Here is a 23033-nt window from a genome sequence, read left to right as displayed (position 1 = left end):
GCTAGGACAGCACCCACACTCTGCACTGACCCTAGAGCCAGGCGGTGGCTCAGAGGGCTGCAGCTACAGGGCACTGCCACAGCCTGACTCCTGTCCACACACACGGAGGCAGTAAACCCCCAGCCTCTGAACCAAGCACACTACATATGGCTGCTGCACCTGCAAAGAACTTCAGTCACAGAACTGTGTCCCCAGAACACCTGACACCCTAACCCAAAAGCTGCACTCAGGAAGCTGACAGAAAGGCACGTGCCCAGTACCTGCTCTGCCCCAAGGTAATGGGCCAGCACGGAGAGCAGACTGCCGTCGCTGACACACAGGCAGACACTGTCTGGCTTCAGCACCTGCCGGAGAAGAGCAACTTCAGCACAAGTTTTCTTACAGTGTGTCAAGAGATTCTTGTCGGCAAACGGACGGATCCCACTGCCTGGCTGGGTCTTCCCCAGGCCCCGGCAGCAGCCAGTCCCCACCCTCGAGCACACCCACCTCACTCACCTCTGCCCTTCCGGACCCCACTATCAGGAGAGACCCTTCTGAGGCTCTCCTAGAAGGCCCACTTGCAGGCCCACCCCACCTTACACAGCCACCCCCCAGTCCATGACGACAGGCCTCTTCCCCGTCTGGGCACAGCACAGACATCTGTGGGCCTGCTGAGTGACTCACCAAAGGCAGGGATGCCTTTATGGGACACAGATCTGAAAGAAACTTGGGACGGCTGGGATCCTCACTACCCCCAACACATGCATGTACACATATTTCTCCATACAACTGCAAGCGGCCCAAGAGACTCCCCTCTAAACCCCAAGTGTGGTTCCCAGGCTGAGAGGCCCCTGCTGTTGGCAGTGGAGAGAAAAGGTTCTCAGGCAAGAAAGTTATACAGCCTGCCTTTTACATTTTAGAAAATTTTAGGAAGGAGGCAGCAGATGAAAGGAAGAAAGGGGGTAGGTGGATCCACTGGGATCACCCACAGGAATCGCTGGGGATCACAAAGGCAAAGTGTCCAGAGGGACAAAGGCAAGGGACAAAGTCAGCTGAAGGTTTTCACGGGAGCAGAGAACAAGCCCCCAGGGGGCCCAGTAAGAGGCTCCCAGGCCGTCCTGCAAGCCTGCCCAGTGGGCTGCAGTCACTGAGGCAGACCAGGGAGCACAGAAAACAAAAGCAGCAAATCCTAAGTGAGCAATGAGCTGTGGCCCACAGACAATCTCCTTCTTGCCCACATGCTCCCAAGGGACTAGACACATACCGTCTTCAGGGCCTGCACATATTGGTCCGTTCTGTCCTGATCGTTGATTTCTCCAAATCGAGGCCGGTTCCAGAGCAGGTGTGCCTGGCAGTCGCACACAGGGCGCGCTGGGTAGACTCTGCCATTCTTTTCTGAACTGGACCAGGAAATGAAAAGACGGAGTGGTGAGCATGAAAACATGGCATGGAGACCTGCCCAATGAAATGGAAATGGGCCTCAGGGGACACACCCACAGTCTTCTCCAGGGCGTGAGTCTAGGCATTGGCTTGAGGGCCCTCAATTCGAGACTCTCAGTATGTCTGCTCCAGATGGGGCCCCACTGTGGGACATCCTCTTCTGAGCACATGCAACGGGGCACTGACGCGTCCAGTCACACTTTTGCTCTTACTCTGTTCAGACATAAATGTGCCCTCTCGTGCCTCTATAATTCCCCACTATAGCCACACAAATGTCTATAAATGGGAAATTTACATACATGCGCAGTATCACAGGCCCCATGCTGCCCCCACAAGGCTCAGGGCATACCTGGTCCTCTCGAGGCTGTACCACACACAGTAGTCGTCGTGGTGGGCTACCAGGCAGAGGGCCGAGCCCTGGACCACGGGCTCCTCTTGCGGCAGGAAGTACACACACTGCATCCAGTGGTCCCGCCACTGAAAGGGGAAACAGAACCAGCAGTCGCTAAGCTGCAACAGGAGCAGCGCTTCTAATCCAAGAGCTAAAACCCAAGCAAAAAAACAGTTTGCAGGAGACCACAGTGTGGACTACAGACAGCTACCGTGGCCAGAGCGATAAAGAAAACCCTCAAGTCAGAGAGGCTAGTGGCCAGAAAGCTTGCTGGACCACTGCTGGCTTTAGGGGGATAAAATGCAGCTACGGGCAGGGGTCTTTAGAAGGGCTCAGGGAGGGGACTCCAGGCCCTCCCACGTGTGGGGTGTGGGGGGTGGGGTAGAAAGATGGAGAGAGGAAGGAAAAGAGAGAAAACAAATGTGACAAATGTTAGCAATTGGTAAATTTAAGTGATGAGCACATCAGTGTTCATGTTCACTTATTCTGTGGATTTAAAATGCTTCAAAATGGTAAGTTGGGAAAACAGTACAGGAAGGTTTTGTTTTATTCTTTTGACTTCGTTTTTAAAGAAGCGAAAACTAAATTGTGAAACATGATTCACAATGATCTAGACCAGGGGTGTCAGACTCCTTTTCAGTGGGGGCCACATCAGCCTCCCAGTTGCCTTCCAAGGGCCAAATGTAATTTCAACTCCTTAACAACTAAGCAGTAGTTACATTTACACAGTCCTGCAATTATTTCGGCCCTTGGAAGGCAACTGCGAGGCTGATGTGGCCCCCAGTGAAAATCAATTTGACACCCCTGATCGAGAGTCAACCTTTTAATAAGCTGTGTTCATCCCTTCTGATACTACAAACCCCACATACAGTATTCTATTCTTAAAAAACAAACGGAAAAGAAAAAAGCTACATTCACATAAAAATGCACATTACAGAATTATTTATACTAGCAAAATCTGGGGCCAAACCAAATATCCAGCAGCTCAGAAATGCATAAAAACTTTACACAGAATATGCGCAGACATTTAAAATGATGGATCTGAAGACTATGGTGCAGCAGGAAAACAAACAAAAACTAGTCTGACAAAAACCTACACGTGTGGAAAGAGAGCAAAGTAAGGGAGTTCTTTGGGGTGGTAGGCCCGTGAGGGACTTGATTCATTTTTGTCTTATATAATGAGGTTTATTACACTTAAAATCTTTAAGCCTCTTTTAGAAAAAGAACCAACTGTCCTCAACAGCGGATGCCTGGCTCAACTCCAATGAAACACTGCCTGCTCACTCTATCAGGACCGCATCCTACCCTACCAACTCCCAAATTTAGCAAAAAGGCAGGTGAATGACATTCCTTGAATTTAAGATGTCTATTTGCACATAAAAGCTAAAAAATGAAAATCTAACCAGGTATTTCCTGGAAAAAATAAACAGTAACAGAAGGAAAAAATAGGTTCTCGAAAAGCTGTTATTCTTTCCCTACTATGCAAATTAAGCCTAAGACACAAGAAGCCTCCCCCTAACCCCTGCCTGCTGCCTGCCCTCGTGGTGCCTCCCTGCCACCAGGTCCTTCCCACACACCCGTCTTCCAGGTCTCAGTGCTCAAGAGCCGCTGACAGAACCACTGTCTAAGGGGAGGCAGGCTGAACGGATTTCAGATCAAGAGCCATTTAGTGAAGTCAGGAGGGAGAGTCAGTAGCAGCTCTTTGAATTCCAATAGTCCAAAAGTCACTGCTGGTAGAGGAAGGACACAAGCCCCACAGTTGGGAGACCTGGGGACGGGCACCCACCACCGCTGCCCAGACACGAGGCCCTGCTCCAAGCACTGGGTCAGGCTGAGTTTCAGTCTGGACATTATGTGGTTACCCAGCATGTCTCACATGAGGACTGGAGAAGAAAATATACATAGTGGCACTCTGAAGGTAGGCAGATGGAAAGTATTAACATTTTTTGATATTCTCTCGCTAATTTTATAACCATCGCACTCCTGGAGAGGAACAATCTCAACTCTGTGGAAGAATTCTCACTCACTCATACATACACACTCAGCCTGCAGAGGACAGAGGCTGTGGAAAAGGGAAGCTCAGCCCACGGCCTAGAGACACGCCTGCCTGCCTGCCTGCCTGGGGTCCGGGAGACTGGAGATGGGGACGCTCACACGCCCAGGGGAACCAACCGCAATCCTACAGCAGTCACAACCCTTTGGCAAAAGCAGTATCTCAGGCGGTGAGGGCACCGCTAGGGCCTTCCCTAAGTCACCTGTGTACACCTGGAACCAATCAAAACAAAGCCAGTGCCCAGCTAGTGGTAACAGGAAGACAGGACCCAGAGGAAGGTGCCCAGGAAGAGAGGGGAGCTTTGATTCCTCGGCCCTGAAGCACCTCCCCTGAGTGTATATGTAGAGGGGTCAATGACACATACACATGAGAGAAAATTCAAAAGATAAAAGAGGCATGGATGAGCCCTGGCGGGGCAGCTCAGTTCGTTGGAGCATCAACTCAATATGCCTGGGTTGCGGGTTTGATCCCCGGTCAGGGTACATACAAGAATTATCCAATGAATACATAAGTAGAACAAATCGATGTTTCTCTTTCTTCCCTCCCCTTGCACCTCCCTCTCTCTGTCTAAAATCAGTAAATTTTAAAAAATAAATTAAATAAGAGTCATGGAGTGAAAAAATCTCCTTTCTACCCCTCACCTTCAGCCAGCTTCCCAGAAGCAACCATTTTTACCAATTTCTATGAATCCTTCCAAAGATACCCTATACACACATACCACACATACGCACTCATCTACACATATTCTTATTTTTAATAATACCAGTGTTGGCATACCACATACTGTTCTGTACTGCTATTTTTGCTTCACCTAATGATACGCCCTGGAGATTGTTCCACATCAGTTCATAGAGAGCTGCCTCATTCACTGCATGTAGGGTTATGGACTTAGCCAGTCCCCTACTGGTGCCCTCTAGGGTGCTCCAGTCTTTTCTACTAAATCGTGGCTGTAGTGAATATCCTGGCACATGTCAGTCTGCACATATGCAAATCTATCCAGAGCCTAAACGTCTAGAAGTGGTATCATTTCCCATCATGATGAACTGGCCTTGCCGAGCGCCGAGGATGCTCTGAGGACCACTTCCTGCTCTTCCCCACAGCTCTGCCAACAGTGTGCTTCCTGACTTTTTGAATTTTATTTACTAGTAGGTGAAAAATGGCATCTCACCGCAGTTTAAATCTTCACTGCTCTTATAAGTGAAGCTGAACGACCTTTTGCATGTTACGGAGTACTCCGTATTTCCTTTTCTGTAGTTTATGTCCTCCGTCCACTTTCAACTGATCTGGGAAGGTAAATTTTGAGCTCACACAAATGAGGTTGTAGACAGGCTGTAGTTCTCTATTCCCAGCTGATGTGATGAAGAGCTAACACACCTAAGCTTCCCTACAGTGTATGGTGTCCACTGGTGCTGACCATGAACTTGGCCTGAGATGTCTACCTTATATCTTACTATAGCTAGCCTTGCTTTTTAAACTAAACTAAACAAACAAAAAAATCTCTCCTTTGATTCTGACACAGTCCTTCTGGCTCTAAATTCTTGTGAATCTAAAGGTCAACATGCTAGTTTCCCACAACAAAAAGGGAACAAGTTTCCTGATTTCCATGAAAACATGATTGGCTTCTGCCTCTTACCTGGAGCTCCTGTGGGTGTGAGTGTGCCCAGAACGGGGCCATGGTGCACCTGATCTTCCCCTCAGGGTCCATTTCAATGTCCCACCAGGAGAGAACCACCTGAGCTTGGCCAGATGCCAGAGGTTCAAACTGCCTGCTATGGCAGGCTGCCGAGCTACTGACTTGCTTGCTGAAATCCACACTGTGGAAGAATATTCAGGAACTTAAGTGTTGGGAACCGCCATGCCTGGTTTCAGAAGCTGTAACCTTCCCCCCCGCCCCGCTCCCCCCCACCCTGCCATGGCTAAGGCTGAGTGAGTGACCTTCAGACCATAAGCCACTAAGGAGACAGAGCTTATCTCCCTGGCAGAGGCACTGCTTCTGCTCCTTTTTCTTCACTCTGCCTGGCCCCCAATGCTTGATCAGTTAGCCAATGACGGGTAAGATTCCCCAAGGGGGAAACAACTTAAGACAGGCATGATCACAGGGAGACCCCAGGGAAGGACTCGGGAGGCTAGAGCAAAAGGGGGTGATAGACCCTCACCCCTCAGCTTTGACATAGCCTGAGTCCACATTCTGTCTTCCAGAAGTCTCCTAATCTCTTGGCTGCCTCACTTCCCCTGTATGACTTAAGCCTGAAACAATGCCTTAAACTTAAAACAATGACAGAGGGCGGTGCAGGCCTGTATTGGAAAGGGTGGGTTCCCCAGGCGATCAGGCCTAAGAAAGGATATATAAAATCTGGTGGAACCTGCTTTGTTTAGAATGCTCTCAATTAAATGATAAGGGTCCAAGCAAGAAGTTTGTTCCTCAAAGTTTTATAGCTCTTTAGCTATCTGACCCTGACTCAAAACAGGCCCTCAGAGTTGTTTGTATGTTATCTATTGTTGGATCCTTACTGCCTGATAATGATTCATGAGCTTTACCTGTATTCCTGGGCAAAATGAACCTAATAAAAGTCCACTGAGGAAAAGGCTCTTGGCCTTTCTCCTTTGAGAAATAGGTCACCTTTCCTCCTCAAGTAGATCATGTCTTGGTAGACTTATTATCATCTCTGGTGGCCAGGAGGGCCCTGCAGAGCCCCCCTCACATAAGCATATTTTAAGCTCACACACTCCATTTTTAAGCTTTTATGGTGATCTCCCCAGCAATGAGACTTGTCTGCAACGGACTGCTGCCTTCAGAGGCAGGTGACATCAGTTGGGTTCCTTTCCAATTGAAAAGAACTTCCAAAAGACCCCAATTCCACCAAATTTCTCAAAGCACCATCACCCAGGTTGCTCCTTAGTACCTGAACATAGGCAGCACGTCGCTAAGGACAGTGAAGTCAGAGGGCGGCACCTGGTTCAGCTGAATGTCATAGACAGAGGGCGCACCGGGGCACTTGTCCAGTTCCGAGGGGGGTACGATGACCCGCTCTCCAAGGCTGGTCTGAACGCGAATGGGCAAGAGCTTGTTCCAGGACCACATCCTGCTGGACTCCACCAGCTGTGCGTAGACGGTCGCTCTGTGAGGCACCGCCTCGCAACTTCCCTGAGTTTATATTAGAAAGAAAGAAAGAAATAAACAAACCAACCAACCAGGCACTTGGACTCACAATAATTCCACCTGAACAAAAGAGGGTTATTCCTGCCCTGGCTGGTGTGGCTCAGTGGATGGTGTGCTGGCCTTTGAACCAAAAGGTTGCTGGTTTGATTCCTGGTGGGGGCAGATGCCTGGGTTGTGGGCCAGGTCCCCAGTGGGGGTGCACAAGAGGCAACCACACATTTAATGTTTTTCTCCCTCTCTTTCTCCTTCCCTTCCTCTCACTCTAAAAATAAATAAATAAAATCTTTCTTTAAAAACGAGGGTTATTCCTTAATATCAGGCTAGTTTAGAAATATATAACACCTTACTGCCAATTAGCATAGTCAACTATTTTTGGCCCTATTGGGAAAGAAAAAAAGATTTGAAAAAGGATTACATGTTACGCTTAGAATGATTTATGTCAAATAAGTTCCCAGCTACCTGACACTCTTAAATACTTCAAAAATAAACCTTAATTGTCATTATGCTGATTAACTCCCACACAGATTTTGAAGAAAGAGTCCAATTCTTCCTGCTAAGCCCTAATTCTGGCACTGGGCTCAAAGCTTCCCTTCAGTGTAACCTTCTTATCACAGCCCAACGGACAAGTGCCCACCCTCAGCTAACCTGAACCCCTGGCCTCACCGGGCACTGCCGACCACTCCACCTCATTCTTTCCTCCGCACACCGGGCACTGAGGGCCCGCCTGGGAGGAGGACACGCACAGCTGCTCTCACACGGCAATGACAACCTCAGCGCTAGTGAGCTCTTGTTCCAGAAGACCCTTCCTTGCAGGGATGGCAGGATGTTTAGCAATATCCCTGGCCTCTACCCACCAGATAACAGTAGCACCTCCCCCACCCGTTATGACACTAAAAATGTCTCCACACGTTTCTCTGGATAAGAAGCACTGCTCTAGCTGGACTCTTGTGCCCACTGCCCATCCCTCCCAGAGGGGACTCCCCGGAGACGTGGTCTAGACTGCCTTCTTTCTCCCTCCACATGAAAGAACCTCGATCACTCTGTCTTCATTTACCAAATACCATGTATCCAAAGGCCTCTTGGCCCTTCCTCCCTGGCTGACCCTCGGACAACTCAAACTCTGTCTAAACTGGACAAGTCTGCCCTGGCTGGTGTGGCTCAGTGCACTAAACACCAACCTATGGACTGAAAGGTTGCCTGTTCGATTCCCTGTCAGGGCACATGCCTGGGCTGCAGGCCAGGTCCCCAGCTCGGGGTGTGTGAGAGGCAACTAATCAATGTTTCCCTCACACATTGGTGTTTCTCTCCTTCCCTTCCCCTCTCCCTAAAAATAAACAAAATCTTTAAAAAATATTTTATTTATTTTTAGAAAGAGAGGGGAAGGGAAGGAGAAAGAGAAGGAGAAAAACATCAATGTGTGATTGCCTCTCACACACCCTCTACTGGGGACCTGGGCCATAATCTAGGCATGTCCCCTGACTGGGAATCGAACCAGCAACCCTTTGGTTTGCAGGCCCATACTCAATGCTCTGAGCTACACCAGCCAGAGTAATAAAATCTTAAAAAAACAAAACAAAAAAACCTGGACAAATCCAACTTCACCCGTTTCTCACCTTCCCAGGCCTGGTGCTCCCAGATGACAAGGAACACCACCATCCAATCCCATCGCCCAAGCCCTACGCCCTGGCATCCTCCTCAGTGCCCCCCATCTACTGTGGCCACCTTTCTCCTCCCTGAGTCTACCTCCCCAGCCCATTTCTACAGCCTTACCTGAGGCCCTCCTCAGTCCAGCTCCTGAATGTCTCCTACCACCTTTCTGCCTCCAGTCTTGTCCCCAACTGCTTTCTTCAGGCCTGCTTGCACAGATCAACCCCCTGCTCAGAACCCTTCCGTGGTGCCGCTGCCTTCTGGAGCACGGCAGCCCTTCTCGGTCTAGCCCTGCCCAGCAATCCGGCCACATCTCTAGCCCCACCTCCGGCACTACCCGTCCTCCAAACTACTTGCAGGATCTGGGAGCCACCGCACCAATCCACCTTCATGTCTTTGTGCGTGCTGATCTCCTCTGCTGTAAATACCCCCCGCACCTGCCAGGCTCCCACCTGACCACTCTTCAAAACTGACTCAACTTGAGCTCCATCTTCCTTGACCCCTCACCTTCCCCCCAGCAGAGTGAGCAGGATCTCACCCCACTGACCACCATCAGTGTGTAACTCAAACTGTACTGTGATGATCTGCTCACCTACTTGCCTCCCCAGAAGCTCACCTTTGTATTCGTGGTACCCAAAAGAGTGCCTGGCAAAATAAAAGTGCTTAATAAATGTGTCCTCTGAGATCAATCCTTGGGTCAATACCACGTGGACTATCTATCAGACATGCCAACATCGCAGTTTCATGACCTCCAATAAGACAGTGAGGGGGTCAGGACAATGGAAGCTTTTGTGTGCCAGCCCGAATGCCTTTGAGCTCAGACACAGGCAGGCAGACGGGGACAGTGATAAGAGTGGACGATGCACGCCGGGCTGCTACCAGCCAGCTGGGGCAGGAAACTGAGGACAGCTGTCTGCCTGCCTTTTTATTTTCTTAAAGATTTTTTAAATTTAGTTTTAGAGAGAGGGGAAGGGAAAGAAGAAAGAGAGGGAGAGGAAAATATCGATTGGTTGCCTTTCGCATGCCCCCAACCAGGGACCTGGCCTGCAACCCAGGCGTGTGCCCTGACATGGAATTGAACTGGTGACCCTTCACTTTGCGGGATGACACTCAACCGAGCCACACAGTCCAGGGCTGTCTGCCTACCTTTTTAATAATGAATTGAAGAGAGAAAATTGGGCAACATTAACATAAACTCTAAATATCCTTGTTTTCTTTCTGCATCAGGGATATATCTAGCTGGTGGTCTCAACATGGAGAAATAGAAATTGCTATTACTGAAGTTACTAGAAAAGGGTTTTACTCGGTGGAAATGATGCGACGTCTCCCAGAGTGTGGGGGTCTGAGGAACACTCACACACTGACCGTGTGAGTAATGCGGACTCTGGTCCTGACTGCCCTGGAAGGAGCCCCCTCCTCACTCTGGGCACCCAGTACCCCCAAAGAGGGTTCCTGACTGGGGCAGTTGCAGTGCCCACAGAGTAGGTGCCAGCAGAAGAAGCAGACACATCTCCTTGGCTGGCCTTTGCCTCTGGGTCTCTACCTCCACTTTACGTCCATATAAAAGCAAGACCAATATCTCCAAGATAACATCTTCAATGCCTCTCTCTTTTCTTTATTTTTTTTTTTTAAATCCTCACCCGAAGACAGTTTTACAGATTTTTAGAGATAGGGAGGAAGGAAGAGAGAGAAGGGGAAACATGGATTGGTTGCCTCCCTTATGTGCCCCAACCAGGAATCAAACCTGCAACCTTTTGGTGTATAGCACAATGCTCTAACCAATTGCCACCTGGGCAGGGCCTCTCTCTTTTCAAAGGAACTGTCCAAGACTGCCACTATGCAAACTCCTACACCTGGAATGCCCTGGCCTTCAGAGCCTTCTACCCTCTCCTCCATTCTCTGCCCTTAGCTGCCAAACAGGTCCCTCTACCTGCGTCATCTCTCTCTCTCCTCAGTGCCTTTTCCCACGTGCCTCCCTAACCCCTTCCATCAGCCCTAAATCACTCGTCTGTGGTGTTCTGTCTGCCTCTCCACTCAGCCCATCCCGTCCTCACCATCCCTGACTAGTGTGGGTTAGAGCAATAAGGACACCTTATAGTTAGTTTTCCTTGGACACTGGAACACATTACACACAGGTGACACTCAAAGAATGTTTGCTGAACTGAACTGAATTTGAAGACAGGTTCTGGCCTTTTGACTCTAACCTACCGAGGCTGGCATTCTAGAGGCACAAAAGTCAAACTGAGGAGAACCAGAATCTTGCAGGAATCGAGGGGTATCTGAGGACACAGGTACTGAGGGCTCGGGCTGTGAAGAGGACGGTGTATCAGCGAGAGCAGGCTGGGTAAGCTGGCTGAGACCCAGCAGTCTGCCCGAGGGAGGCCCTCAGGCCCTCACCTGCATGAGATGCCGGTGTGCATGCTCATAGGAGGGCAGTGCTCCCTCCCCAATCAGCTCCGTGTCGAACAGCTCTGTGACCAGGATGTTGGCACGGCACGGCATGTCACCGTCTGACAAACACAAGGAAACAGAGTCAGAAGCAAGCAACAGACTAGAAAAAATATTAACAGCAAACAGACGTAAGATAAAAGATTAATAAGTTATTAAATTGAAAGCACATGCAAATGCTGAAGGATTTAGAAGTGTCCTTTCTCAACTGATTTTCCAATGGTTTAGCAAAAACAATTCATACACATACGCATATCTCAAAATGGTGACAACTGGTAAGTCTTGTTTAAGAGAATACGGGGGTTCATTACACCACTACTTTTTCAACTTTTCTGTACACAAATTAACAATTGACTATTAATTATTAAGTTAGCAAAAATTAAAGTAAAAACTGAATGCTGGTATTTCAAATATTTCTAGGCTACAGAGAGGGAGAGAAAACCACAGCAAAAAGGAAAGGCTGATTGATTCCACTGACACCCAGGGTTCACAATCGCCAGTCCCTAACACTAAATCCACCTGAATCAAGTTCATTTCTCGCTGCCAAACAATTCCCCAAGTAACAGTTGTCTGGGGGAGTAGGTTATGGTGGACCTTCTTATTAACTCCATTTTCTAAACCTCTATAGTGTAATGTGATGTAATGTTACTTGCACAATTATAATTTCTTTTTTTTTTACAATTATAATTTCTAATGAGCCAGACTTTGTAAGGGGCCATTCATCATGGAGAATCCATTAAACACCCGCAATAGCTCATGAATTACAACGGACAGAGCCCACTCACCTTCCTTACGGAGAAGACAGGTCTCATGGATGGTGCAAGACAAGAGAAGCACTGAGGGGGACCTAAGGGGGTGCAGCAGAGACCCTGAGCCTTGAGTCATGGAGACCTGGGCTTTCAGTCTGCTCTCTAGCCTCCAGCCCTGAGTCCTGACCATCAGTCACCTCATCTGTTCAATGGGGGCAACGAGATCTGCCCCACGCAGCTGCGGTTAGGCTAGGAAAGGTCAAAACTGTCCACTTCCTATGAAGTACGCTTGTGCTCAATGACAGCATGATGGGAAAGGAGGCTAAGAAGAGACTTCTGTCCCCTGGCACAGACATCACCCTCCCAAACAGCCCTGCCCATCCTCTATGAGACCAGGCCAGACTCCAACTGAAACGCACTATCCCAAAAGGAGCCAACCACCCCACCCCCAGGCACCTGCTTCTCCCTCCTTCTGCCTCAGTGAATGGCACTCAGTCCAGAAACCTGGGCCTCGTTTTCCAGCTCCAGGAGAGCAGGGACCCTGATGGGTCTGTTCACCACTGCACCCCAGTGCCTAGAACAGTGCCTAGCACCCAGCAAGAGTCAGCAAACATTAGATGAATTCTTCACTCCCCCTGTCACCCTACATCCAATCAATCACCAAGCCCTGCTAATGCTAACTCCTGAATAATTTTTAAGCTACTTGTGTAATTAAAAATGATTTATTGTCCAAATATGCCTCAAATAAAGAGAGCTCCGTGATCCAATGAATTTCAAGAAATACTCTTGAGAGCTTGGCACCTGGCACGCGAGTGCTGACGTGGAAGGGCGCAGCGACCGCCTGCGCAGGGGTGCCACTCCAGGCACCTCGAGAGCCTCACCCAGTGACTGCAAGGGGGAACAAATGACCCTGAGTCCGTTGCTACACATGCCTCCGTATGTGACCCATCCACCTCTGGGAAACAGGCACGAAACTTAGATGCTATTTTTTAAAAGCGCTGAAAACAGAACCTTGGAAGCATGCATTTGGGGGAGGAAGAAAGCTGCCAAGAGAACCGAAGCTGCAAAGGAGGCCTGGGAAGGGAATCACCAGAAAGACCACATGGCAGAAGTACCAAAGCTGCAGTGTTTGAGAGGGAAAGTGAGGGAAGACCATCAGCCTTGGCAATAAGAAAGCCACCTGTCAAGTTGAGGAAGTGGAAACAAAGTCCCCTTTACGAGGGATTAAGGATCAAGCAAGGTTGACAATTTACTCACTAAACAAACATTACTGAATCCTCTCATGCCAGGTATATGCCAGTTATGAAATGGAATGATTAACAAGACCACACAGTCCATGACCTCAGGATGCTCAGCTGGGTGGGGATACATATAATTACATAACGATTTCCTTGTTGCAGTCACTAGCACTACAAAGAAAAAGTACTAGGAAAGCATTGACGGGTGTGGCCTAATGCAGGGTATGTGTGAACAACACACAGCCTAGAAGACAGCAGAGTCGCAACAGAGTGACACGGCTAAGGGGGCTCTGCAGGTCAGTCTCTGAGCTGTCCAAACAAACAAACTTTAAAAAATAAACGATTTCCACCTCCGGCCAAAATGGAGTAACTAGGATCAGACATCCATCTACTGCGGTCAACAAGAAAAACAGACGAAATATACGAAACAAATGTTTTCACAAGTAGAAGAAGAGGCAACACAGTTTGTTCCCCAAGAAGGGAAACAAACGAAGTGACCCCGGCTGCTGCTCTGGCTTTCAGCCCTCAGGCACTTTCAGACCACAGCCCCGGGAGTGAGAAAGCAGGCAGGGCACCGCAGCCTCCCGGAGTTAGGCAGACAGCAATCAGAGATGAGGAAAGTGGAGGCGGCTGGGACTTTCAGGGCAAGAGAACCAGAGAGGAGGTTACACAGGGCTCCCCTCAGGTCTCTTCTTAAAAACATTCACACGCACACAAGGTAAGACTCTAGAAGGCTGGGTAAAGATAACTGCGTAGCTCTACAGGGGACAATTTCCAGAGCTCACAGAGGACTGGGTAGCAGACCAGTTCTGGTGAGCCACACACAGGCACTCAGCAGAGACCCTGGAAAGGTCATGCCTCACTAGTATGGCTTAGGAGCCCCAGCTCCTAAGCTAAGGCAACTTTGTCTCCACCCTTCACCCTGGGACATTTGGCAGTATCTGCACTCATTCTGGGTTGGCACAAATGGGGAGGGAGGCACTACTGCCTTCTACTGGTTAGAAGCCAGGGATAAACACCCCGCGATGCCCAGAATAGCTCCTCCCACCCCCCAACAAAGAATTATCAGGCCCAACATGTCCAGTGCTGCTGTCAAGAAACCATGACTTAAAGTTGCTCTAAGCCTGCTTCAACAAAATTTAAAAACAAGCCTTGAAAGGATCGAATTAATCTGCAAGTAACCCAACTGCACACCAGATGAAGCTTTTAAAGGAAGGCAACAAAATCCAGCACTTAGCAATGCAAAATTCCCACTATACACAGCATCCAAATAAAAATTCCCAGGTATGCCAAGGAAGAAAATGCAACCCAAAACTAGGATAACAGAACCCCTAAATGACAGAGATGATGGAAAAAGAAGATAAGGATGTTAAAACAGCTACTATAAATAAGTATTTAAAGGAACACAGGAACATAAGGAGAAAAATTAAAGTTACAAAAGATCATTCTAGAGATAAAAAATACAATAACAGAAATGAAAAGGTAACTAGATATGCTTAACAGCAGACTGGACACCACACAAGAACAGATCAGTAAACCTAAAGACCTATCCAGGAAACTATCCCTGTCCATCAGCAACTGAAGGGTTAGACAAATTATGGTATGTCCACACATGAAGTGCTGTTTAGCAATAGAAGAGATTAAAAGAACTCTTTTTTTAAAAAAAAGATTTTATTTATTTATTGTTAAGAGAGAGGGGAAGAGAGGTAGAAAGAGAGGGAAAGAAATATGGATGTGTGAGAAGAACATCAATTAGTTGCCTCTCGTACACCCCGAACTGGCAACCCGGCCTGCAACTCAGGCATGAGCCCTGACTGGGAATCGAACCAGTGACCTTTCATTTTGCAGGATGACACTCAACCATACCAGTCAAGGTAAGAATGAACTCTTGATATACAGAACAACATGGTCAAAATCTCAAGAGCAATGTGCAACAGAAAAAGCAGGCACAAAGAATACACACTGTATGATTCCATGTACTCAAAATTCTAAAAAAGGCAGACCTAATCTATATTGAAGAAAGCAGACCAGTATATGCCTAGGGCCGGGGCAATGGGAGAGATTGATGTAAGGGATACTGAAGAATCTCCAGACATGATGGAGATAATCTATTATCTTGATTGTGGTGGCAGTCAAAGTGATTACAAGTGTGCCTAAAATGGTCAAAATTCATCAAACTGCATACTTAAAATGAGTGGATTCACTTTATGTAAATTATATCTCAATAATGTTGATTAAAAATGGAGTAATGATTTGTGCATTCTTTTGTATGTATATCATGTTTTAAAAATAAATAAAAGGGCCCTGGCTGGTGTGGTTCAGTGGATTGAGCGCTGGCCTGCAAAACAAAGGGTTGCCGGTTCAATTCCCAGTCAGAGCACATGCCTGGGTTTTGGGCCAGAGGGGTTGCATGAGAAGCAACCACACATTGATGTTTCTCTCCCTCTCTTTCTCCCTCCCTTCCCACTGTCTAAAAATAAATAAATAAAATCTAAAAAAAAAAAAAGACTACGAACTTATTTCTCAAAAGAAACCTCATAGGCAAGAAGACCCCTGGAAAGAAGTATTCCAAGTCACGAAAGGCAAGGACCTACATCCAAGATTACCCTATCCAGCAAAGCTTATCATTTAGAGTGGAAGGGCAGATAAAGTACTCCCCAAATAAGGTCAAGTTAAAGGAGTTCATCATCACCAAGCCCTTATAGGAAATGTGAAAGGGACTTATCTAAGAAAAAGATGATCAAAAATATGAACAGTAAAATGACAAGAAACTTACAACTATCAACAACTGAACTTAAAAACAAAAACAAACTAAGCAAACAACTAGAACAGGAACAGAATCACAGAAATGGAGATCACATGGAGGGTTATCAGCAGGGAGGAGGAGAAAGGGGGAAAATGTACAGGGAATAAGAAGCATAAATGGTAGGTACAAAATAGACAGGGGAAGGTTAAGAATAGTATGAGAAGTGGAGAAGCCAAAGCATTTATATGTATGACCCATGGACATGAACTAAGGTGAGGGAATCCTGGGAGGGGTGTGCAAGGCAGAGGGGAATAAAGAAGAGAAAAAAATGGGACAACTGTAATAGCATAATCAGTAAAACATATTCTAAAAATTATGTATTTTTATTTTTTATTGTTGTTCAATTACAGTTATCCACATTTTCCCCCATTACTGCCCCCTGCCCTGCCTACCCCCCAAAAATTGTTTTTTAATGGGAGAAAAATGTTGACCTGAGGTAGATGCCTCATAGTGAAATACTGCATTTTTAAAAACTGGAGTGATACCCATAACCTCACTCCAGGAGCTTCTTTTACAAATCTTCCCATTGTGCTCTCCAGGTGTCAGCAGCATGGAAATTTTTAGTCCACTTCAAACTCCTAGACTCTAAAAATATCCTGGAAACATGGAGAGATTGTGCTATACAGAGAAACATCTCACGTTAGATGCTGAAGCAGGATGTCAGAACTAAGCAAAACTGTTTCAGCTTCTACTTAGTTTCACTATCTGATAAAACCTTAAACTCAAGAGAGCTGAGAGCCACACAAGAACTCCAGCTTGCTTAAAGCAAAAGACGGTTTTGTTTGCATCATAGCTATTGCTCTTGATTCGCTATGCTTTACTCATTACTGACCTGTTGTAGCTAGTAAACTAGCAGAGAGACACAGTGCTCGTCCTCAGACACATGAAGAGGCTGCGTATCTCTGCAATGACCTGGACACACTTATTCCAGGTAACTTGAATAAGCCTTTTCCTCTCTCTTAGGAAAGCAAGTAAAGCTTTCACCAGAGCACGTGCTGATCTCACCTGGCCCCACAGTCACCTCCGTAGAATGCTTGTTGATAACCTTGATCTTATCACTGAAGCCATTTTTCTCCACAATCTTCACAGCAGCATCAGCCATAGGCTTGAAAACCTAGAAATTAAAGCCAAAACCCAAGAAAAATTAGCAATCACTTTAATAAAATCCTAACACCCAAGATTAACAAGCTGTTCCTGGATCCTAGTCCTAAGATGTGAAGTAAAAGAGGTCTGCACTACACAATTCCCTGAATATACAAAATGTACCTTTGTCACCGTTCGAGATACAGACAAAATATTTCTTTGGGCTGATTTAATTTAAATAAACAGAAGTTCATCAGTGTAACTTTAATACTTTATTCTCCAAATATGTGTCATGAAAATGAATACAAAGGAATGAGATTCCGCTGGGTTTAACTGGCAGCTAGGAGTCCCCAGAAGGGGGAGGTGGGGTACAAGGAATTCCAAGGCAGTTGCACTACCTAGAAAGGACAGCAGGTGGCAATGCCACCCTAGAGAGAGCCAGGAAGAGGACCTGCCTCACAAAACCAAGATCTGTGACCTGGGACAAGATGTGTCCAGTGCTCTCTAGATGAAAGGGAGGCTGTTACTGTGTTAGATCCAAGTGTGAGCAAAACTGTTCCAAATGCAATGCTGGCAGGACACCACCTATATTTCCTTACGGTACTCAAGGTCCTCCATAATAGGAATCACCTTGCTTTCCCCCTCCCTTCCCCTAAAGCCCATTCCTGCCACAACTGGTACTGCCAGCCACACTCACTATTCCCAGGCAAACCTGAGTCTTCCCGGCGCTAGCCCCACCTGCCAAAGCAAGCCCAGCTTTCCAGGGTAGCACAAAAAACCATCTCCAGCAGTCTTCCCTGAACCCTTCACAGGCCCTAAACATACGCCCCTCCAACTCCTACATTCCAGCCTGCTCAGTTTAGATTCTACAGCTCCAACCACGTTAGAACCTAAAACATACAGACAGACATGCAGCCACACACAGAGGAGAAATGTAACAGAAAGCAACTAACTGATCCCAATGACAAGATTTCCTTTTTTAAAAGTCTTTTCCTGAATTTCCCACACTTTTTACCATGAACACATATTTTTTTTTACTATGGTCAAGGGAGAAATGTTATATTCTTTACACACACACACACACACACACAAACAAACAAACACACACAGAGTCCAGCAGAAGTAACACCTGCTTTAGTGTGGTTGGCACATGGTACATGAATGTCTCACATGAGATGGACAGCAATTTGAACATTTCACCTAAAATGTCATGTGGTGTGCTTGAGTGTGATACTGTTTGTTACAGAATTACATGCTTATGATTTTGTGATAAAAAGGGGGCATTATTTAAGCTGGACCCGGTAGAGGTGACAGCTCCCCAACAACACTGGAGTGTTAGGTAGGAGTCGACGATCTGGGCGATGCCCTGGGCTCAGGGGCTGGCACGTAGTGCTCGGATTGTCATCACTGTGTCTCCTTCCTCAGCTACAAAACGGGGGTAGAAATGTACTGCATTACATTATTGTATGGATTCACTAAAATATGGCTTCGTTCACGCTTTTCTTCTTTCAGCTGATGTTTATCAAGCAGCCCCCATGTGCTCTGTTCCAGCCGCTGGGGACTGAACTCGTGGAGCAAGACACAGTCCCTCCTTGGAGGGGCTTCGAGTCTGAGGGGGCGATCAGGCATTAAATGCACGGACAATACAAATAAGCACACAATTACAGGTGTGGTCGGCGCTGCTGCGCACGGGGCTTAGCACAGCACTGGCGCAGCACAAGTGGGAGGTGGCTATTTTTATGACTCCATTAATGCTTAGGCTTTTAAATATTTCTAGTTATGAGCTAATAATACTGAAAAGATTTCCCTGGATCTGTGCAGTATTAGCTGTGGAAGATTTGCTGCTTTTGGAGTTTTTGTTACGGGAGTGAAAGACTTGACATGGAGGTTCTGTCCAGGCACTGCTGTGGATCAAGGTCTCTCCAGGTCACTGGGGCCAGGAGGCCAACTCTGCAAGGTCCCCTTAGTCCCCAGCACATCACGGCCCTGGCCTGTACTCTCTGGTCCTGGGGAGTAGACAGGTGTTGGGAGTCTGCACATTTTGTGGAGGTGGGTGATGAACACACACCGACAGTGGAATCTGCTCTTAGGAAGTAATGAGCTCCCCGTGCTCCCAGGCTGCAAGTGGGGGCAGGGTGGTGGAAATGGTGTGCCAGCCCCTTCAAAGGTGAGCTCCTTGTGACTTCTGTTTTCAAAGCCAGGGAGCTGATAATGAGCAGAAGGGCCAGCACCCATCCTCACAGCATGGAATAGGACACGGCTTCCATGCTTTTTGCCTTGTATACTTGTATGTGTATGCATACAGGGTCTAGCACAAATAACACCCATTCTTATTACAAAATATTTTATTACAAGATCATAAGCATATAATTCTACAACATAATAATATCACACTCAAGCACACCATATAACATTTTAGGTGAAATGTTCAAATTTAAACTAGAAATTATCACACTCATATTACACACCTACCAACCACACTCAAGCAGGTGTTACTTCTGCTGGATCCTATATATTCTTCTTTAAACAATACCTGTGTGCTCGGCTAGGGGAAAAAAACTACCTTCACAATCTGTTTCAAATTATTTCTAGGATCTGGCTTGATGTTTTTAGACGTAGTCTGAGGGCCTCAAACCCTCCGTTCTCACCAATCACTTTGCCTCCACCCCAAAAGTATCCCAAGCGCATACCACACCCTCTGCCCTCAGACCTGTTAACATATTATTCAGCCGTCTGCTGACCCTTCAGGCTCTGACCACGGACAGCTCCACCTCCTTAGCCACCAAGAGCTCAAGATCTCTCTCACCCAGATTACTACCCGGAATGAACGCTAAAGCTGGCTTCCCAACATCATTCTGTGTCCTCCCCTGCCCTCGAATCAGTCTGGAACCTATTTTCAAGTGGTGTGTCTGCCTGGTCTTTGGGCAAATGAACTCTCCTTGCCAGGGATGAGGGAAGTTAAATGGGACTTAACTGTATTCTGGCCAACAACACCAAAGGAGAGGTTTGCTAGAGATTCCTGGGAAAGTTCTTGTTCTTAAAAAGGAAAAAGTGAGGAAGCCAGGACCACGCTTTGTTTTCTAGGCATTTGCAACAGAAATCGCAGGCTAGAACAGCAAGGGAGAGTTAGAAATTCAGTTAAATGAGATAGGAATATGGAAAACCCAAGAGCACAGTCCAATCAATCTGTCAAAAAACATGTCCTCACTCTATTTCTAATCAGCAATCCATACATATTTAACACACCCAACATGAAATGCCATTCCTTCCCACAAAGTAAGCATCTTCCTCCAAGTCCCTCTTACTAGTTTAGGGCATTGCTGTCCCCTCAGACGCTCACATTAGAAAATCCACACTCTCTCCCTCTCTCACACACACACACACACACTCACACACACACACCCTCCCATAAAAGCTATCACTGTTGAGCGAGCTCCATAATGAGGGCCCCGAAGACCAGGGCTCCAATTCTAGCTCTCCTGGTTGTTAACTGTGAGATCTAATCAAGTCTTCATCCTCTTATCTTAGTTTCCTCATTGGTAATGAGAATAAAATCTACTTGAAGATATCAAGGCAATCATCCTAAAACAGATTTCTCTGTGTCTGCTCAAAAGCCTTGAAAACTCCCCAAAAGGTAGAGAAGTGGCTCTTAACCCTTCTTATGAAATCCCAAGACAACTGTCCAGTCCCACAGACACGCCATGTATACACATACAATTCTCAGGACTTTCTTTCATGGAGACCGGAAGCCCATTATCCTCATCTTAGGTTAAGAACACCTGACTCGAGCCCTGGCTGGTGTGGTGTGGCTCAGTGGACTGAGCACCAGCTTGTGAACCAAGACAGGTCGCCAGCTCGATTCCCAGTCAGAGCAGGTGCCTGGGTTGCAGGCCAGGGCCCTGATTAGAGGTGTGTGAGAAGCAAATGACTGATGTATCCCTTGCACATTGATGTTTCTCACCCTCTCTTTCTTCATCCCTTCCCTTCTCTCTAAATATAAATAAAAACAATATTAAAAAACAAAAAACACCTAACTCAAGATAGTAGAGTTAATACTCTTTACCCTGGCACTCAGGTCCTGCAGATGGCTTTGTCTACCATGACACCCTTTGCTGAGACTCTGGGTGACCTTGGTCCCCAAACACACCACGGTATTCCCTAGCTGAAACCGCCCACCTTTCTAGACTGTGATCATGAGGATGAGGGCCATGCGGCAGAGATGGTGGGAGAGGCATCTGAAAGGAATGCTGGGAGAACACCCTGCGGTGCTGACTTCCAAACTTCCTGGGAGAAAGTAAAACACCTCCACCTTGGTTCAGCCACTCTTAATCCGGGACTTTGTTGTTGGCAACTCGATCACTATGTGAACCAAGTTTTACCCCAAAAGCTTAGAACATACACCAGAATTTTAGCAATGGTTAACTTTGAATTAACACACTATTTTTATTTTATATTCAACAAATTTCCTATAAAGATATGTATTATTTGCATTATCAGAAAGATATGTTTAATATTTTATTATGAAAAAGAAACGGCAGATTGCAAAACTATTGGTAAACATAGTAAGATAGCTGGCTCTGTAGGGACATTTAAAGCAGTGCATCTCAACCTTGGTGCGTGTTCAGGACTCCCAATACCCAGGCCACAGCTCAGAATAATTAAATCAAAATCTGGAGGGGGAGCTAGGCATCAGTATTTTTTTTAATAGTTCATTTTTTATTGTATTTTTCCATTACCATTTATGCCCCGATACCCACCTCCACCTTCAGCCTCCCCCCACCCCCTGCAAACATCAGTATTTTTTAAAGCTCCTCACTGATGCTGAGATCCTGACATGCAGCCAAGGCTGAGAATCAGCTTTGTTTTTCTTTTTCTTTTTGTTTTTTTTAAGGATTTTATTTATTTATTTACTTACTTATTTTATTTATTTATTTATTTATTTTTAGAGACAGAAAAGGGAAGGAGAAAGAGATGGAGAGACATCAATCGGTTGCCTCTTGTATGTGCCCAACAGAGGACCACACCTACAGCCCAGGCATGTGCCCCTACCAGGAATCAAAATGACAACCTTTTGCTTTTCGGGACAACACTCAACCTACTGAGCCATGCCGGCCAGGGCATGAACCACTGTTTTCAGAGGAGAAAAGATGCTCCTGGAGGAAGACATTGTATCTAGTTCAGTTCTACATCCTCAGAACTGTTGGGAACCGCCCTGACTGGTATCAGAAGCTGAAACCCCCGCTAAGGCTAAGGGAATGCCCTTGGAACCATAAGCCAGCAAGGAGACAAAAGCTTATCTCCCTGGCAGGAATGCTGCTTCTGCTGCTCTATTCATAACTAAACCCCCAAAAGCTTGGTCAGTTAGCCAAAGACGGGTAAGATTCCCCAAGGGGGGAACGACCTAAGACAGGCACGATCACTTTGGGAGGCCCCCCAAAAGGAGGACTTGGGAGGCTGCAGCAAAAGGGGGTGATGGACCCTCGCTCCTCGGCTTTGACATAGCCTGAGTTCTCATCATCTGGGAGAAAATCTCCTTATCTCTTGGTTGCCTTAGTTCCCCTGCTCCACCTAAGCCTGAAACAATGACAGGGTGGTGCAGCTCTGTGCTGAAAAGGGCGGATTCCCTGGGTGATCAGGCCTAAGAAAGAATATGTAAATTACTGTGAAACCTTCTTTGTTTAGAATGCTCTCAGTTGAATGAGAGGGGTCCAAGGAGGAAGTTAGTTTGTTCCTCAAAGTCTTACAGCTCTTTGACCCCGACTCAAAATAGACCGGCAGAGTTCCTTGTTATCTACTGTTCCTTACTTCCCCCTGATAAGTACTGTACTTTACCTGAATTATTATGCAAAATGAGCCCAATAAAAGCAGGTATGGACGGTCAATCGGCGCACTCCCCACTAGGGGGGTGGGCATTTCATCCCTACTTCCTCACAGAACCTAGTCTGTCTCTGTGCATGTTTTTTCTCATGTGTTATCGTCGAGCCATCCGCAGCGCTCCGTGATCACTGCTGGCCGGTGACCCATGCATCACAGAACCCA

General features: G+C 46.9%; 1 protein-coding gene across 4 annotated transcripts in view; it reads right to left on the bottom strand.

Moving 5' to 3' along the window:
- Positions 1-23033, bottom strand: part of PRMT7 (protein arginine methyltransferase 7) — a 45124-nt gene that overhangs the window by 9310 nt on the left and 12781 nt on the right. For all 4 annotated transcript variants that reach the window (XM_028501950.2, XM_036012053.1, XM_036012055.1 and 1 more), the window contains exons 5-11: positions 16917-17025; positions 11068-11180; positions 6767-7008; positions 5497-5677; positions 1769-1896; positions 1244-1379; positions 261-344 (exon numbers count right to left, since the gene is read on the bottom strand). In XM_028501950.2, the coding sequence (XP_028357751.1) occupies positions 261-344; positions 1244-1379; positions 1769-1896; positions 5497-5677; positions 6767-7008; positions 11068-11180; positions 16917-17025 (993 nt within the window). The remainder of the gene's footprint in view (positions 1-260; positions 345-1243; positions 1380-1768; positions 1897-5496; positions 5678-6766; positions 7009-11067; positions 11181-16916; positions 17026-23033) is intronic.

This window comes from Phyllostomus discolor, chromosome 12, assembly GCF_004126475.2.
Source record: "Phyllostomus discolor isolate MPI-MPIP mPhyDis1 chromosome 12, mPhyDis1.pri.v3, whole genome shotgun sequence".
NCBI classification, from domain to species: domain Eukaryota; kingdom Metazoa; phylum Chordata; class Mammalia; order Chiroptera; family Phyllostomidae; genus Phyllostomus; species Phyllostomus discolor.
The sequence above is the reverse complement of the archived record's forward strand: the minus strand, read 5'-3'. Positions and strand labels throughout refer to the sequence as shown.